This window comes from Capsicum annuum, chromosome 12 (genome assembly GCF_002878395.1).
Source record: "Capsicum annuum cultivar UCD-10X-F1 chromosome 12, UCD10Xv1.1, whole genome shotgun sequence".
In the NCBI taxonomy this organism is placed as follows: Eukaryota; Viridiplantae; Streptophyta; class Magnoliopsida; order Solanales; family Solanaceae; genus Capsicum; species Capsicum annuum.
Window position 1 is genome coordinate 217183817 of NC_061122.1, and position 12148 is coordinate 217195964.

General features: G+C 35.4%; 1 protein-coding gene across 1 annotated transcript; it reads left to right on the forward strand.

The window, feature by feature from the left end:
* The first annotated feature begins 918 nt into the window (after positions 1-918).
* Positions 919-7900, forward strand: LOC107851863 (ABC transporter B family member 27). Its single transcript, XM_016696960.2, has 17 exons — positions 919-1050; positions 2921-2992; positions 3069-3104; positions 3203-3298; positions 3475-3599; positions 4180-4279; positions 4383-4554; positions 4643-4761; positions 4863-4973; positions 5077-5221; positions 5383-5515; positions 5658-5733; positions 6048-6113; positions 6201-6308; positions 6502-6608; positions 6704-6902; positions 7425-7900. The coding sequence occupies exons 1-17, from the start codon at positions 967-969 to the stop codon at positions 7620-7622; spliced, it is 1947 nt and encodes a 648-aa protein (XP_016552446.1). The 5' UTR covers positions 919-966; the 3' UTR covers positions 7623-7900.
* Positions 7901-12148: the final 4248 nt, after the last annotated feature.

The following is a 12148-nucleotide window of genomic DNA, read 5'->3' on the forward strand; positions in this document are numbered from 1 at the left end:
AACACTCTACCGTCTTCCCCCTTAATGCACCGCACCTGATCGAGGTCACGACCCTTCCTCTCCCTAGCCTTAGCGAGTCGGAACAACTTTTTCTCCCCTCCTTTCCCCTGTAACCCTGCATACAAGCTCTCAAAAGCAGCCGTCTTAGCTGCCGTGACCGCTGACTTCGCCTCCTTCCTTGCTAGCTTGTACTCTTTCCTGTTTACCCGCTTCTCCTCTTCGTCCTTACTTTCCACCAACTTAGCATACGACTCTTTCTTGGTCTCCACTTTCTTCCCCACCTCTTCATTCCACCACCAATCCCCCCGATGATGTCCGGCCCGGCCCCTAGAAACACCCAACACCTCCCTTGCATTTTCCCTGATGCACGCTGCCGCCCTGTCCCACATATTATCCACGTCCCCCCTACACTCCCACACCCCCATTCCCGCCAACCTCTCCCCTATCTCCCACGCATTCACTGGCGTCAAACCGCCCCACTTAATTCTCGGTCTACACTCCTTACTCCTCCTCTTTTTATTCTTCTTCATACCCAAATCCATAACCAAGAGCCTATGTTGGGTCGAAAGGTTCTCACTCGGGATGACTTTACAATCTTTACACAGCGCCCTATCCCCTTTCCTAAGCAACAAGAAGTCAATCTGGGTCCTGGCTACCGCGCTCCGAAAAGTGATCAGGTGGTCGTCCTTCTTCGGGAAGCCCGAGTTCACATTATCACATATTCTTAAATTGAGGTAGTAAATAAATTTTAAATTTAAAAAAAAAAAGAGAGAGAGAGAGAATTAGTATAGTAGTTGCTAGTTTAATCATAGAATCTAAAATATTCTCTTTATTTAAGCTCCATGATCCTAGTGCTTTTTCCACTTGTTTTGTTCAAACTGTAGCGTCCATTTTAAGTCAACTTTCATATATAGAGATTTTATTATCTTGTTTATAACCTTAATTCTGTTTTCCTAGGTCGAAAAAATGGCCAAGAAAAAATATTTAGATAGGACTGCACAATCCATAGTGTCTACTGGAAGTGAAAAAGTTTCCTTGTTGAATAAAGATGTAAGCTTGTTTCCTTTTTGCTTCGTTATAAATTGTTTTTTTAAAAAAAAAATAAAGAAGCTTTTTCAAGTATTTTGTTAGTATGTTTTTTTTTGTGGCAGAGATATGAAAAAGTAAACAAAAAGTCAAGGGTCCTATATATATATATATGGGTCTTGCTAACATACTATATATATTAACTATGTATAAACCATGCAATTTTGTTGGATGAACCCTTGGCTATACCTGGTTCCGCCCCTGGCTCTTTCTTAGTCTTGTTTTGGTTTTTGTCTAAATCTGGAGCTTTCTGCATGAAGTGCATGTTATCACGTTGACATTCTAAGTGTGTGTAATTTATATATATATATATGTAAATTGTTGAATCCCCTTCTGGTTGTAGAGCTTTTAGTGTAGTATGTTGGGTTCAAGGTGTATGTATGAATGGAAAATGGAGGAAAAAGTAGTAGATGGAAAGTGAGTTACTAAAATGAAAAGTGCACTCTTTTATGGAAAGCTTACTAAATTCTCTCACATTGGTGGGTGAAAGAATCTTTTATGTGTTTATATTGAGAAACACATCTCCACATGGATAGTGAGACAAGAATAAAGTGGTGCCTTGCACCGTTGTCGTCGTCGCTCGCTCGGCTTCAACTTCGGCTTTCGGATTTGTCAAACGATTGATGAGATCAATTTTTTAGACAATTTATTTGAAACTTGTAATAGAAATATTTTTTTTCATGTGCGGGTGCATTTCGGACGCCATGCAAACGTATGCACAACGCACCTCAAAGGGATGCGACCCTTCGAGGTAAAAGGCACACTGTTTCGCTCAATGGGGCAATCTAAGCGCGCACCTCGGAAACTTGCGGGCGCAGGTGCAGCGCAGGTACATACTGAAATTCGGAAAGTGTCACCTACCTGCCACAAATTAGGCGCAGGTCCAGCACAGACTGGATGCAAGTGATGTGACTGCACTGAATAGGTGCCTTCTTGCTGAACCAATGCTTCCTTTTCGAAGGGACACCTCAAGGCTATAAATACCTGACCTATTCCTCAGGTATAGACATGATTTTTGACAGCATAAATACTCTTCTTCTCTACAAAAACTCAGTGTGATCATTAGCCGTTGAGTGAGTTCGACAAATCCAATAATTTGAGATACCGCTATTGTTGGACTGAAAGCCATTTTATCCTGGAAGGAAAATTCCATAACATCGGATATAGTGAAGGGAATTATTCCTTAATGACACTCCGTGAAGTCGGGGGACTTAGCTTTAAATTTCTGTTTCATTTTATTTCTGAAATAATAACACACTTCTTGGATAAATTATTTTTAATCTTGTGTTGAAGGTGTTGTGTGACGTCACAAGTGTTCTTGTTTTAGATTTGAACTTGTGTTGAAGTTATTGTGCCTAAATACAGATTTGTGTGCCCGAAAACATTGAAAATAACATAGTATAGAAGCAAGGGTCACTCAAAAATTGTTTTCTAAAATTAAATAGGTTCGAAATCCAGGTATGACATTCTTGAATTTTTTGAAACCCTTTGTTAGAAGGGGAATAATGAAGTCTGTTGAATGCTCATGAGCTCGATTAAACTAACAATTTGTATATTTCACACAAGCGTAAAAGTGAGGAAGTGATCACCGATGATCAATTACAGTTTGAATAGAAGAAAATGACCCTTCAAAGATCTACTTTGTTTTATATACTGATCTTATGTTTTCTTTACTGATCTTGTGTGGAAATGGTCGTATAACTAATGCAGCATTTGTAATAATCAGCCATAAAACCAATCTCCCTAGCAAAAATTGTCCATCTTAAGGTTCTTATTAGTCGTAAAATGCGTTAAATTTGTTGTGCTGCCATTTACTGAGTTGCAATACTTATAGTCTCGGTGGAAAACAGATGAAGAAGGCAGTTCTAGCAGTGCTGGGACAGATCTTGAACATGGAGAAGCAGAGGTGATTGATTACCTTTTCTGCTGGCTAGTTTACTTTTTTTCATGTGTAGATTTTGACATTTTGTGCTTGAATTTAGGCTGCCAATGTTGGATTCTGTAGAGTATTTCTTCTGGTGAGTACTAAAAATTTGAATGTCAATGTATTCTTGGCTTCAGTGGTGCTTCTAAATAGTGTTTGATCTTTGACGTTTTCATTTCTCCCGAGTCTCAGTCGAAGCCAGATACAGGAAAGCTAGTTATTGCTACTATTGCATTGCTGATAGCGTCAACAACAAATCTTCTCACGTATAGCATTCTCATTTCACTTGTCTCGTTGCTACTAGTTTTGATTCTTCATATTCTGTGGTTCGTGGGTTAACGTAGTTCATATAAAGTTTGTATCTATTTCAAGGCCAAGAATAACAATTTCACCAAAACTCACTGATGATCAACATGTGTGCGATATGTACTAATGATGATGACGATTTAGTTTCTCCCATGCAGCCAAAATTTGGTGGCATGGTAATTGATATTGTATCAAGAGAAATACGAACTCCTCAACAGCAAGCTGAAGCATTAGAAGCTGTGAAAAATACGATATTGGCTATTATCTTGATAGTTGTTACCGGGTATTCTCCCTTTTTAAATTCTGCCATCTAATTTTGTATCTGTCAAGTATCAACTAATATCGTTGCTTTGCATCTCTGTGAAATGATAACTCTTTCTTCCCGGAAAGATGATCATTGCCTAAAACTGAACTATAATGCCTTTGACTTGATTGCACTTAGTAAGAGCATCCTTCTAACTCAACCTTCAGAAGAGTTTCTTGAAGAACTAGGTGCCCGTTTAGGCTAGACTTTTACAGTGTGAAGTTCAGCATTTTTTTCGAGAGTTCAACGTTGTAGAGAACATGGACAAAACCTGCCAATGAATCCTTAGTGATTTCTCATCTCAATGACACCTATTGTTGTCTTATGGACGTACCTCTAAAGCGTAAGTGTTGTAGGAGACCGAAGTCATGGACAAGTTTTTCGACCAAATATGATGTGTGTTCTGGAAACCAATAAATAAGTAACATGCCTTGTGTAATTTTTTTCATTTGGGAATTCCTTGATTCCCTGTACATGATACCTTAACATGGTTGCTGCATTCTGCATACTTTAGTCTGTATTTTTCGAGGTTTTCATGCTTTGAAAATATCCTTTTCAGCTCTCTGTGCACTGCATTACGGACATGGCTGTTTTCTTCAGTCAGTGAAAGGGTTGTTGCTCGTCTGAGAAAGAATTTGTTTAGTCACCTTATCCAGCAAGTAAACTGCTCCCTCTCTTCTCCTTTTTCACATCTCTTTAATCATCTCAATGATTGCACGCGATCATTTCTTTTTGAAAAATCTTTAATTATAGTTCTTATAGGAAATTGCATTCTTTGATGTGACTCGAACGGGAGAACTGTTAAGCAGGCTATCAGAAGACACTCAAATAATTAAAAATGCTGCAACTATCAACCTATCAGAAGCTTTAAGAAACCTAACAACTGCACTTATTGGGATTGGATTCATGTTCTCATCATCCTGGAAGTTGACATGTGAGTATCACGTAATCAAGTTTCCCGCGCCCCCACTAACTGCGTACACATGCCAATTCTCCTCGTTAGTGACCTTTCACTTGGTTAGTGCTGTCTCTTGTTGCTGTGCCTATCATTTCCATCGGTGTTCGTAAAGTTGGGTGCTATCTAAGGGAGCTGTCACATGAAACTCAAGCAGCTGCTGCAGTAGCTGCCTCCATTGCTGAGGTTTGCATTTATTTTGTATGATTTTACTATCTCATGCCTGTTGTTGCATTTATGAGAAGGCCATGCCTCTCTTGGATTTGTAAAAAGTGTTCGAAATGTAGGAATCTTTTGGGGCCATCAGAACAGTGAGATCATTTGCAAAAGAACAATATGCAATATCAGGTTACTCAGACAAGGTTGATGAGACCCTTAAGCTAGGACTTCGACAAGCAGTGAGTACACTCATGAGTTGGTTCTCTTTTACTAACAACTTACAAGATATATGGATATAAAATTAATTAGTGAGTCTTGTTTATCATCGTGTATCGGTCACAGAAAGTGGTTGGTCTATTTTCGAGAGGGCTAAGTGCAGCATCAACTTTGTCGGTTATTATCGTGGTGATTTATGGAGCTTATTTGGCTATTACAGGCTCCATGACTGCAGGATCTCTTACATCCTTCATTCTTTATAGCCTCACAGGTAAATAATACCATAATTTGTCCTTTTCTTTATGTTGGAAATCGAGTTGGCCAATTTAAGGAATGTTATTAAAAAGGTGATATTATTGAAATGTAATCTAGAGAAGCCATTATCCATTATTGAATGTATAAAGGACTCATTCACAACTGAATTCCTTGCAGTTGGTTCATCGATATCGTCTCTATCAGGTTTATATACAACAGCAATGAAAGCGGCAGGAGCGAGTAGGAGGGTTTTTCAGCTTCTAGATCGCGTCTCAAGCATGGCTACATCAGGAGACAAGTGCCCTATACGGTTAGTCTGCCCTTCTTCACTCGCAAACATCCTTCCCTAAGGTTCTGGTAGCAAGAAGCTCGTAGTCCACTGACAATGACAACTTTTTTATCAAGTGAAGACCGATAGAGAAACTTCTTAAACATCTCGGTTTTTGGTGCAGTAACCCTGATGGAGACGTTGAACTGGATGATGTATGGTTTGCTTACCCTTCTCGCCCAAGTCATATGGTACTCAAGGTAAGACCTTGGTATCTTCGTGTATCAACAGTCACATTGACTTACATAAAGATACTAGAGACAATTATGCAGCCAATTAGGCATACTACCTTACCTGATTTATACATCTAGTGTTTCCTTTTAATCATTGAAACGCGCATAGAAGTCTTTATGGTTAGCTAATTTATCATTTTAGGCTCAAAGAAAAGATGACGTTTCAAGTTGTACAAGTTTGGTCGGAAGACTTAAAACGTACAACTTGTGCAGATGCTAAAAGGACTCTTAGTTTTTGATCTGCTGAGCATATCTATGATTTCTTTTCTTTGGATTAACAGGGTATATCGCTAAAATTGAGACCAGGATCAAAAGTTGCTCTTGTTGGTCGGAGCGGGGGAGGAAAAGTAAACTTCAAATTACCATTTGTGCACATGAGCTAATAAGGTTTGGGACAAACTATTTATCCTAACAAGCTCTTGAATTGATTGCAGACAACAATTGTTAACTTGATAGAGAGGTTCTATGATCCACTTAAGGGGAAGATACTGCTAAATGGTGTTTCTTTGGTGGAAATATCACAAGAATCTTTACACAAAAAGGTAAGTATGATTTTGTCATTGTTAGAGTTGGTTCGAGTCCCACATTGGTTGGGAAATGGCCTGGTGAACTTGGGAAATCCTCCCCTTACGAGCTAGTTTTTGAGGTTTAGTTAGGCCCGAGCATCATATCCTTACAGTCATCAATGATGCAATGCTTCTAAATATCCAAATCCTGACTTTCAGATTATTTCAGGTTAGTATAGTGAGCCAGGAACCTGTTCTTTTCAACTGTTCAATAGAAGAGAACATTGAATATGGGTTCGATGGCAAAGCAAGCAGCACTGACATAGAAAATGCAGCTGTAAATTCAATTTCTGTCCACAAAATTCAATGCCTTTTACGTTTTCACTCCAAAAACATGATTGTTTCTTCTTTGTCTTATACTTAATGGTGCATAAAATGGCTAATGCTCATGACTTTGTAGAATCCTTTCCGGATAAATATCAAACTGTAGTCGGAGAACGTGGACTAAGGTTATCTGGAGGGCAAAAGCAGAGAATAGCAATTGCCAGGGCCTTGCTGATGGACCCTAGAGTTCTGCTTCTTGATGAAGCTACTAGTGCTCTAGATGCCGAGAGCGAATACCTTGTACAAGTATGAACTATCAAACTTATATATATGCTCATGTTTTCCAAGTTTTCATCATTCGTACTCCCCCTTTTCCATATACGATTATGAGGCTTACTTTCCTTTTTCAGTTTCTTTAAAAAAGAACGTCAATTCCAACATTTCATTTTTCCTTAATAACACTGCCTATAGGAATGACATAACATGTTTAAGTCCATGAGTATATATGCAACGTTTAGTTCAAGACCACAAAATTTAAAAATCCTCTTTCCTTTCTAAATCATCATGTTTAGTCAAAATAAGACATGTAAAGTGCAACGGAGGGTGTACGTGTACTTAATAGTGTTTCCAAGAACGGAGTTAGAAGCTTTAGTTCGAATTCTGTATTTGTATTAAGAAGTTCATTATATATGTACAAAAATTAAAGTCAGAATCCAATTACTAACACCTGTTGTTGGCTTGTGGCAGTTCAAATCCTGGCTCATTCTGAATGACTTTTGCTTTCCAATTTATAAAACTTATATGTTAATGTATCGTGCCAACGTATAGGATGCTATGGATTCTTTGATGAGAAGCAGGGCAGTACTTGTAATAGCACATAGGCTATCTACCGTGAAAAGTGAAGACATAGTTGCTGTTGTTTCTGATGGCCAAATTGCAGAAAGTGGAAGCCATAAAAAGCTTCTTGTCAGTGATGGAATTTACACTGCTCTTGTTCGACGACAATTACAAGCTCCAACAAACTGAAAGTTGTATCAGGGACAATGCAATATGAATAAATCGTGCACGCGCTGTGGCAAATTCAAGATTTATGCGGGCTGATTGAATTGTGTGTTCGTGTTGTGTTGTGTGAACCTGCAGCTCGAAAGAGAACAAAGAGATTGACTGGGTAGTAGAGTCGTGGATACGATTGTTTCTTCCATATTTTACACTATGTATGAATGGAATGAACGGCATAAACAAGAATTCTTTTAACAGCAAACAATCAGTTTAAAAATTTACCATTAAGAAATACTGAATTCTCTTTCAAATTGACCCTAAAAGGTGTTGCGCCACCCCGCCTACTTTTAGTCTCAAAGAGGACAAGTTGAGGTGAACAGACTGGAACGAACCTATCTACGTGAAGAGCCTTTGTCTTTTCCTAGAAAAAGACAAAAGTGAGAACACAAAGGGGTTGGGAGGCAAACAATTGGCATGATTGTTTGATTGCTCAATATGTCAATAATGATCCAATCCCCAGCTGACATTGAAGCTATGAAAATCATGTGGCAAAAGGAAGATAGACAACAGGACCACTTCTGACTTTTGATGATGGCAAATCACTTCAACATATTACCTCCCCAGTCTCGATTTATGTGATACTTTTGACTTAACATAAAAATTTTAAAAAAGAATTAAAATTTCTGATCTAAAAGAAAAACAAAATTTTAATATTTACATAATACATAAATATGATCTTAAACTTGATATCATTATAACTTTGATCTTGAACTTTGATAGTGCACAAATATGATCTCCGATCCTATGTGATAAAACGCGTGTTGTACACACAAAATTGGGGGCGTCGGACTAAAAATTTGAGCATTCCAACATTTAAAAAAGGGTAAAATTACTATTATGCCCTTACTAATTCCTTTTATATATTTAAATGACTTTTCACTATTATTTTTTCATTATTTTCAGCTCAAAGATGAAACTATACTAATAATAACTAAAAAAGCTATAGTTTTAATAAAACATTATTAAATTAAAATTATTAAATTAACGTTATTAAATTAACATTATTAAAATATTATTAAAACATTATTAAATTAAAGCTATTAATAAAACGTTATTAAGGACAGTAGTAGTACTATATTAAAGTAACGTTATTAAAACGTAATTAATAAAAGGTTGTTAAGGACAGTAGTAGTATATTAAATTAACGTTATTAAATGTTATTAAGAAAACATTATTAAGGACAGTAGTAGTATATTAAATTAACGTTATTAAAACATTATTAATAAAACGTTATTAAGATGAAAATTATAATAAAATATTGTTAATAATAATAATAATAAGCAAAACAACGTCGTTTTAACTTATAGAAGCAAAACGACGTCGTTTTAAGTTCCAGATCAAAAGTCCTCCCAGTCAGCCCTTTTAATGATGTGGCACCGTATGATTGGATTACATATCCACGTAGGCGCAAGTGAAACTCACGCATGGAGGTTGCAAAATCAGAGGTCATATTTGTTCAGGTTTTGAATAGTTAAAGGTCCTATTTGTGCACTATCAAAGTTTAAGGTCAAAGTTATAATTTGATGTCAAGTTTAGGGTCATATTTATGTATTCTGCCTTTAATATTTATGTGATTATGATTATAAATCATTTCATTAAGACTAAAAAAGAAATTTTATAATTAAATTATTTCTAATTATAAAATATTATCATTTTTTTTGAGATAGACTTAAAAAAACGTATACGCTAAAATTGAGACGAGCTTATGTTACTCGAGTTTTACTATAAAGTTTATTCATTGAACAATATTATAGAAATTTTTACACTATCACTGAAAAAAAATACATGTAGTTGATAACATGTATCTCGAGTCAGTATAATTTGAAAAATATTACATTCTCCATCTCAATTTATGTGACATTTTTCGATTTTAAAATTCAAATAAATTTTTCTTTGATCGTAAACTTTTCATATATCTTTTTAATATTTTTAATTGTCACTTTGTAGGCTTATACGAGTCCACCATAAGTATACGGACCAGGTCATCTACACACAAGAACAGTAAATAAAGAAGATAAGCGTAAAGTCCTGAAACAAAGAACACATTATATTTACGTGGAAACCTCCTTACTGAAAGAAGAAAAAACACGATTTGTCTCACAGGATTTCCACCAACTCCACTATCTTCAAGTATGGGATTCGAGACAAAGAAAGATCAAGGCAGCATATCAGTTGTTCCTTTATACTTTACTTGGATTTGTTTTTATGCTATTAGCTATTCTGCTGATTCTTCTCCAAACAGGAACACCCGATTTACAAATTTCATTAACCACAGAATTTAGTGGGCTGCGCCAAATCTTTCTATGGATTGCTTCTTTCGCTGTCAAAGTGCTTATGCTACCAGTTCATATTTGATTACTCGAAGCTCATGTAGAGGCACCAACGGCAGGATCCGTCATCTTGGCAGGAATTGCTTTAAAATTGGGAACCTACTGGTTTTTAAGATTTTCAATACACATGTTTTTCAAAGCGACACTTTGTTCCACTCCTTTCATTTATACTTTAAGCGTGATTGCTATAATATATACTTCATCGACCACTTTAAGGCAGATCGATCTTAAGAAGATCATTGCTTACTAAAAATGTGATTACAAACTTCAATAATCACAAGGATTAAATTCTTAATCTTATCCACCTTGTTGTTGGGTTCGAAATCGAGAGGGCATCATGTGGAAGCTTAAAGTTTGCAAACCATTGAGATGATAAATCAAATGACAAATGAAATAATACAAAAAACATAAAACTATTATATGATTTGGTCAATTGGTCTATATATAAAATCTAATATTAAAAAGTATAAAAACTAATTGAGAGAAAATCTCACTCTAAACAAGAATCGTAAAACAACTACATTGTGGATATTATTGTGTTATGATATGAGAAGAAGGGTCTTCTGTTTATAGAGTTCTAAAATCTTTCCTCCAAGAAAGAGGTTAGCCAAATATGAAATTTTTTTATATTTTTCTTTTAAGAAAAGTAAAAGTAATTAAAGTAATTATGACATTACTTTATTTCACTTTCAAGGAAAGTAAAATTTAAATTTGATAAGAAAATCAGACCTAACACTTGTAACACCTTTATTACAAGACTTGTGCAGCAACACTGCTACACCTTTCAAATCAACTAACTCCAGTTGATTTCCTTGGTAACTTTACCTAGAATAAGATAAGGCATGATGAAGAAACCTTGACTAAACTAAAGCTGATTCGATAACTAGCTCTAGTTAACACTACTCAACCTAGACATAGACAAGGCTAATGTCTTTATAACAAGGGAGTTGGTTTACAATTATAAGAACAAAATACAATCACTCAAGAATTCAATAAAGTCTAAATTAAACTCGATCAAATCCCTTGTTGAAAGTGAGTTGTAATCATAAGAAAAGACTTTTGCTCGAGAGATGAATCTTTGATTACAAAAACTATGTTTTTCTTTTGTCACTTCATTCTTTTATAAGAGATAGCAAAATCTTAACATCACGCTATTGGTCCAACCTAGACAGGTCAGCTGCATCAGTGCAGCAGTTCCACCAATCAGCTGCAAGAAAGTATAGTATACAGTTGTGCACATACATGACAACAGGGAACACAGTAGTTGATTGACCAGGTCCCTTATCGAAATTTATCAAATCACCAAAATCAAAATTATAACATTTTTTTTTATGAGATTAATATTGATGATAGTGAAAATTATAATACTAGTGATAATATCAATCGTGATTAATATAACACAGAAAATATATATACTCTAAACTCATAATAAATAAATTAGTAGGAGACTGAGAAAGAAGTTTGTGGGGGAAGGAAGATAAGATAAGGTGGTGCAACTGTGATAATGCAAAGTAAATTATTATAAAGAAATCAATATCCCAACAACAAAATCTCTCTATTCAGACTTCTTTTTATCCTATCGATCCCTTTTCCTCCAGAGAACCTAACGTCTCTTTTATTCATGTCGTTATTAATAAATTGTAATAGTAATATAATATTATTTAAAGAAAATACAAGATTTTCATTTTGATGTAGTGTGGAACGGAGTTATCTTTTTACTGAATCGGGGAGACAATTCAAATCGTAATCAATATTTATTATTTGATTGAGCAAAACATCATTTATTGTAGATAATAGACAATCATGCGTTCGGTTAATTTACTTTTTGGCAAACTATATAACTAGCAGGAGGTTTGATTTTGGAGTCATTTATAAATGTATCTTCATTTTTACAATAAGAGATTTATTTTTATGTATGATTGATTTAAAAAAATATTATTTTTTATTTAATTTATAAGTGATTATAAAAAAATTATTTAATTAAGATGTAAATGAGTAAAATAATCATTTCAGTAACAAAGTAATTATTCAATTAGGAAATTAAACTCCGATAATTACCATTTCACCCCTATGGTAAGTTGATAGAAGAGTTGCGTGTAAAACAAACACATGAAGCAGTAGTACTAGAAGAACCTGATCCACCTCGAAATGCGTTCCCAAAAT